This window comes from Diaporthe citri, assembly GCF_014595645.1.
Source record: "Diaporthe citri strain NFHF-8-4 chromosome Unknown scaffold_4, whole genome shotgun sequence".
NCBI lineage: Eukaryota > Fungi > Ascomycota > Sordariomycetes > Diaporthales > Diaporthaceae > Diaporthe > Diaporthe citri.
The window spans coordinates 2,776,835-2,784,334 of record NW_025064849.1 but is presented as its reverse complement, the minus strand read 5'-3'; the positions used below and the strand labels follow the sequence as shown (position 1 = coordinate 2,784,334).

At 30.0% G+C, this 7,500-nt stretch overlaps 1 protein-coding gene across 1 annotated transcript; it reads right to left on the bottom strand.

The window, feature by feature from the left end:
- Positions 1-5,574: 5,574 nt before the first annotated feature.
- On the bottom strand, positions 5,575-6,722 carry INS49_009925 (uncharacterized protein; the record flags this gene model as incomplete). Its single annotated transcript, XM_043170652.1, has 3 exons — positions 5,575-5,648; positions 5,720-5,746; positions 6,281-6,722. The coding sequence occupies 3 exons, from the start codon at positions 6,720-6,722 to the stop codon at positions 5,575-5,577; spliced, it is 543 nt and encodes a 180-aa protein (XP_043025217.1).
- Positions 6,723-7,500: the final 778 nt, after the last annotated feature.

Here is a 7,500-nt window from a genome sequence, read left to right as displayed (position 1 = left end):
ATTGGCGCGAGGATGACCTGCATACGAGTCTCTCTGCCTTGCATGTCGAGTATTCTATCCAACGTACCCAGGTATGTTTCGGATACGCGTGCATGGCCACAGGGATGATGATCAACTACATACAAAAAGTATCTCTATACAGTGCACTGCCCCCTCCTGGGTATGAGGGTGACCAAAGACCTATGATTGTGTTTTTTAACTATGTTTATTAAACTAATTATTCTGCTAACTACTCATGGGCAGAACTTAGCATTCCATCAATTCCTTCTTATCTATCCCATGCTTTTCAAAAAAGTTTTCTAACTTCTTCCTTATCTTCCCCTTAAGCGTCTTTATCCTTACTTTAATACTTATAAAGTATTTAATCTTTTTAAAATAAATCTTATGGCTTTTAAGCGTGATTATAAATGCGTTGATCTTTTTAGATAGTGATGGGTTTAGGTTGGTGCATTCTTTTAAACCTGCCCTTGCTTTAGGAAAGACTTGCTCATTATATTTAGTATCTATCTTTATGGCTTCAACTCTATCAGCCCAGTCCATTCACATGGCTTAAAGCAATGGAGCGTATTTATCTTATCAGGTTGTCTGTTTCAACGTCAGTTGCGAATACGCTTAATGGGTTTAAGGTGATAATCGCGTGCACTGGGTTGAGTTGTCTTGCAAGTAGTCTTGGTCTTCATGTGCCGAATGATTGTCTTCGAATGGTCTTGAGGAGCAAGGCTGAGATTGTTTTGCGTTTAAGACAGATCTTCCTGGGAGATGGCAGCTTTATATTGTCCATTTTGGGCAATTTGTGTTCGTGTGTGGAAGGCCTGAGTCACATGGCGAAGGCACTTGAACATAGTGCTTGACGGTGTCAAACTAGAGCTGATGGCTAGAGATGGCTTCGTCCGCGACGGCGGCTTCTGACACAACACTGGTTTGCAGACGCAGATTGAATAGTCACTGTCTAAAGCCTTGCATAGCGAATTTAACTGCAATTGCCTACAACCTACATTATCTCTTATCCCACTAGAACAATCATTATCATTCCAGCTTAGTAGAGGAACTCAAAGAATACAAATAGTCTATATACAATGATGAAGCAATTAAGCAAACGATAGTTAATTATTGTGTTATTAAGGAGAGAAATCTCCCCGCTATTAAATGCTCAAAAGGAGCCTATTTATAGGCTAGCGCTAACGTATAAGCATACAACCCTTGCACCTTTTAATACACCCCCCATTATAAATATTATTATCTTAATAATAATAAGAAATATCCCATTTTAATAGCTAAAAATACAATTTAAATATTCCATTATAATTTATACTAAGACCATTATATAAACATTATTTAACGTTTATATATTTTATTTGCATTATTTCTAGTTAACTATTTAAACGCCCCTTTAGCAATATAAACCCTATACTTATTTTAATCTTAATTTTATATAAGCTTCTTTAAGGGCAAGATAAGGCAATGCTTTTATATAAATATTAATAAGATTATCTTTAAATATAATGTAATAAATATTATATATTTTTTTCAATTCCTTTATAAATAAAGTAATAATAAATAATAATATATTTTAATTAAGCATTAACTTTATAATTTTAAATAAGGTTTAATATTAGCTAATTATTAATATATAAAATAAGTAAATATTTAATATACTTAACATTTAAATCTTTTAACGCTTAAATTATTTAATAAAAATATAATAATATTAATAAATATGCTATATATTCCGCCTTATAAATAGATTTTATAATAATAAATTAGCGCTTTAATAATTAAGTAATTAAGCTGCCGTTAAGAAGTTATATATATTTACTAAATACTTTTAAATTATTTAAATTAATATTATAAGAAGCATTAATATATATATTAAATATAATAAATTAAAATAATAATATTTATTTTAAAAATTATAAAGTATAATTTAATATATGCTAAATATATTAAAGCACTCCTTTTATAATATTTAAGTAATAAATTGCAAGCTTTACATTAAATATTAATAGCATTATATATAAAAATGTGAAATTAAGTTTTATTTTAATAATAAGAAAATTAATAAATTTAGTAAATAATTAATATATTATTATATTTATTATAATATTATTAAGTTTCTTTTATTATAAAAATAAATTTAAATTCATAAGAGTTTATTTTTAATTATAATTAAATATATTAAAGCATTTTAAAATTTATTAAGCATATTTCTTTTAAAAAATGCAAATTTTATTATTAGTTTATATAATTTTTAATTTAAATAGGTATTTATGAAGATTAAGATCCTTATACTTAAAATATTACATAAGCTTAATATAAAATTTATTAACTTAAAAGGGATTCTTAATAATAAAAATATTATTAATATAAATAATAATAATAATTTAATTTTTAATAAAAACATAAGGATTAAATATTATCTTTATTAAATATTTAATTAATTCCTCTTTAAAAATATTAAATTATTTGCAGCTTAATTATTTAAGTTTATATAAAGCATTAAGAAGTTTTAAAATAACTTATTAATTATTAAATAATATTTAATATTTTTATAGTAATTATATATAAATATTATATTTTAAATAGCTATATAAGTATATTATTTTAATATTAAATTATTAAAGCTATTAACCCATTATAATAATAATAATTAATCTTAAATTATTATAATACATTATAAGGTTATAAATATTATTATAATTTATGTTATGGATTTATATATATTTATAAGTAATAAGTTAAGCTTTATAGCAAATAAGCTTATTAAAAGTATTAAATTTCTTTATATATACTTAGCAAAGATTAATAATATATTAGTTTATAATAGTAAATACTTTAATTTATATATTTATATTTAAAAGTAATTTAAGTTCCCTTTTAATAGCTTATTATTAAGCATCCTTTTTACTGCTTTTTATAGTTTATGCATATATATTAAGAATATTATTAATATTTACTGCATTAATAAGTAATGCTTAAGTAAAGATTTAATTAAAATAATTAATATTAATTAATATTAATTAAGTAAGATTTAGTATAAAGTTTATATTAATTAATATTAAGTTATTAAAATCTTTAAAATATTTTATAATAATATTTATATTTTCTTTTGCTTTTTATAAAGGCTAAATCCATTATCCTTAAGAATTATATATTTATATAAATCCTATAAGTTTAAGTAATTTATTAATAAGTTTTATAAGTTTAAGTAATTTATTTATAAGTTTATTTATAAATTTTATATTATTAATAAGTTTTATTAGCTAAAATATTAATAATATCTTTATCTTAAGTAATATGTTTTTATTTAATTAGCTAATTATTTATATAATTTATATTGCTAAATTAAACTAAGTAATATAGCTTAATATTGTAATTATAATAACTTTTTAAAATAATATAAATAAATAAAAAATAATCTTATCTTTAGCTTTAAATCCAATAAAGTATATCTTTTTAACTTTATTTAATAATTTTATTCTTAATTTATAAGCTTTAATAAAAACATAAAAATATATAAAGTAAAAGTATAATTAAAAATATTTAATATTTAGCTTTTATTTATAAAGCGCCTTAAATAGCATTATTTAGCATAATAAGGCTAAGTATAGTTTTTAATTTTATAAGTATATTATATAGGAAATCGCTTTAAGTTATAAAAATAAGTAATCTTTATTATAAATTATTATGTAAGTATTAATAATAATAATATATATAAACCTTTTAAGCATGCTGTTTAACTTATAATAATAAGGGGGTAATTTCTTATAAATAATTTTATATCTTTAAAATATTGCAATAATTATTTTATTTATATATTTACCCTTATTATTTAAATTAAATATCTTAATTTTCACATTAAATTAAGTTTTAATTATATTTAAAAATCCCTTAATAATATTTAAAATATTATTCTTTTAAGTAATAAAATAAACTTAATAAAATTAAGTATAATTATTAATAAATAAAATAAAGTATTAAAAACCTTTTAATAATTTTACTAAGAATTTACTTAATAAATTAAATTAAATATACTTAAATAGCTATATAAATTATTATTTTAGCAATAAATATAAGTATTTCTTAATAAGCTTTGTAAGTTAATATAGTTTATAATAAAAATCCATTAATTTATTTAATATAATGTCTTTATTTTTATATAGGCATTAAGTAGTTAATTTTAATAAATTGCTATAATTAAAAGTTTTATAAAATTTATTATATATTATAAACATTATAAAGTTATTTTTTACTATTTAAATTTTAAAATTTCTATATTAAAACTTTGCTTATAATATCTTATAAAATTTATTATCTTTTAATAATAAAAAGATATTATTTCCTTATATATTTAATTAAACCCTTTTTTAAATTATAATTTAGCTAAATAAATAAGTATTCCTTAACGCATAATTATATAAAATATTAATAAAGATACTCTTAATAATTAATTTATTTAATAATTATAAGAAAATTTTCATAAAGTTAATGCCTTTTATAATAAGTTAATTACTGCTTGCAATAATAATTATATTTAAATATAATTATAAAAAACTAAAGTCTTTTATATATTTTATTATATACTTTAAAGCATTAAAATTAAAAATCCATAATATTAAAATACTTATAATTATTAGCAACTTTACCATATATATTAAAATATTAATATATAATATTATTATATCTTCCTTATTATCATTAGAAATTTTAATAACTTCTTTATTTATAGCTTAATTTATAATAGCTTATTTCTTATCCTTCTTTTATTCCTAATTAGCTTTATATTTAGCAAGCTTTATATAATTAATATATAAATAGCTAATAAATAAAAAAAAGCAAGTAATTAAAATATTAAATAAAGCAAAAGTATTAAATTATTATAAGTTATTATTAACTATAACAGCTATTATAAAGTATAATAATGGTATATAAGTAAAGGCTAATAATGTTAAAATCCTAATAATTTAAGTATAAAAATAATTATAGAAATAAGGGTGTTGATATTTCTTAACGTTTTAAGATATTTTAAGCAATGCCAAGCTTTTAACCTAATAAAGCAATTAAACAAATAATAATTAATTATTATATTATTAAGGAGAGAAATCTCCCCACTATCAAACGCTCAGAAGGAGCCTATTTATAGGCTAGCGCTAGCATATGGGCATACAACCCTCGCACCTTCCAACATACAATGCACTGCATAAGCTTTAGGAAACGACAGGGAGAGATTCTGAACACCTGATGTGAGGCTCCGTTAGTGAATATGTCAAGAGAGGTGTACCCAAGCTCGATAAGCATCAAGACATGGTCGCTGTCTTAAACAGAAATAAGTTAGATATTAATGTCAGTTCCAATGTCAGTTCCACGTGTCGGAATAAAGAAAGGAGCAATGGACGTAGCAACGTCGTATTGTCTATCATCGTGGTCATCGCTAGCTCTGAATGTCAAGAATGATCCCACCCAAAACACGCAAACACGCTAATTCTCACACCGTCTAGTGGATGGCCTTTTTAATGATGTGGAACGGGTGACCTGGTCATTTTTTCTTTCATGTTCTCGTCCAGCTTCTTCACCTTGTCACAAATCCTTCTCGCTCTGGCCCTCAGCCGCCCGCGGATACTTCTGTTGTGTGTCTGCTGCGGCGGTGAGGCCTGCTCGTTGTTTGCATGTGCCGCGCCTTGATGCACATGATCAGCACCTGTATCCTCTGATGAGGACTCACTTGTCGTATTCTCTTGTTCCTTGATGTCTGTTAGGCCACCAGAAGGTTTAGTTTTGGGCTGCTTCGGTGCCCATGGCGGGAACTCTTCCTGGCTCCAAGGATCCAAGAGCGAAGGATGGGTGTGTCTCCGCGGGCCTGGCTCTGCGGTGGTCGGAGACGGCACGTTGTGTTTCCTCTTCAGATTCTCAATCCCACGACCATGTGGTGAAGTCCCTGCCGACTTTGGGCCACCGTGGCCCTGGCCTTCCTAACTCAAGCTCGGTTGTCCAACAGAGCTTCTAGGCTTGGTCGTATCCGGCGGTGGTGGGATCCGAAGCATTTCGTGTACTTTTGGCAAGAGTGACTGCATCCACTTTTGGTATCCCTCCTTGCGCAAGTGGACATGATCCTCCAACAAATCATTGTCAATCTGTGGGGCAGGTAAGAACCTGAAGGTGCCACTGTCGCGGTCCCAAGGACCTTCACTGATGCCAGAGTCGTCTCGACTGTGGGAGTTGCCACTCCTCCCCTGTCCACCGTGGTTTTGCTCCGTTGGCTTTGGTGTCTCAGGGAATTCTTGACAAAGCCTGGCGACGAGACTTTGCAGATCGGTATTTGCCTTGTCAATCAGCTCCTTTGCAACGTCCTTGCGATAGAACAGTCCGGTCACCAGGATCTTGGCACTTGCACGGCCGAAGTGGTGCAATGTTTTGAGCAGAATGTCCATTGCATGTAAGTCGGCATCCCTGAGACCGTGATTTTTATGGAGGTTGTTCGTGCCCGCTTGGATGACCCACAACTCTGGTCTCCGTCTGCTGGTGAGGCAGACTCCGCCGCAGAGGTGCAGCTCCCGTGCCAGCCCTTTGAGATTCATGGACGTATCTCCGATGACACGGTATAGTACGTTTTCGATCTTATCGCCGCCGCAGCCGAAGTTTGCAACTCCTCGTATCCGGGCGATGGGGGCCGCGTCTGGGTCATCTTTCGCGTCGTTCATGGCCTGGATGTCTGAATCGGACGCCATGGCTTCTGACGGCCATGACTGAAGAGTGTCGCATTGACCCGTACTCGTCATGCGTTCGATCATGGAGTCCCCGAGCAAGCCGACTACCGCTGCTTGGCCTTTGTCTTCCACGGTCTTCAGATGAACTCTTGCGGTATCAAGGGACCTTTCTTTGTGTCTCTTGAGTTGATGAGCGGTGGCTAGGATGCCTCCCGGCAGTGACTCGCGATCTAGGATGTTTTGCCCCAGTGACCCAGGAGCGGTGTCCCGTCGACGATTGCTTGCAGTAGCAGAAGATTCAGCTTCAGCCATTGTGCCGTGGAAATGTCTTGCAAAGAGAGGTCGGTGGGGTGTCGATGATGCGTATCGGTGGGTGAACGATGAAGTGTACCGGTGAATGAACGAGTGTCTTGATAGCTGATTTGGGAACTTGAAATAAGGAATGACTTGAAATGTCCTAGTCATGCGATGTGCCAAAAAAGGACGCCGAAGTTGCGATGTTTTTTTGTTGTTGATGATGTTGGTGTTGGGTCGACGGTGGCTATGTCAGCGCATGCAGTTTAGGCAGCCTTGGTTGCGGGCCGCCTGGCAGGCCCTCTCGACATGCTTGTTCATTTTAGGGGGCGCAGGGCAGGCAGGACCCAACATTGGCCCACCATGGCCGGGAAGGAGTCACACTTGCGTACCGTTGCGCTTGCTGTATGTGGAGAAGTGGCAGGAACATGGCAATTCGAGTGTGCAGGTGTGTAACTGGCCTTGAGAGCAACTGCATCACATTCCCAGTCACGAAGTAGCCTAC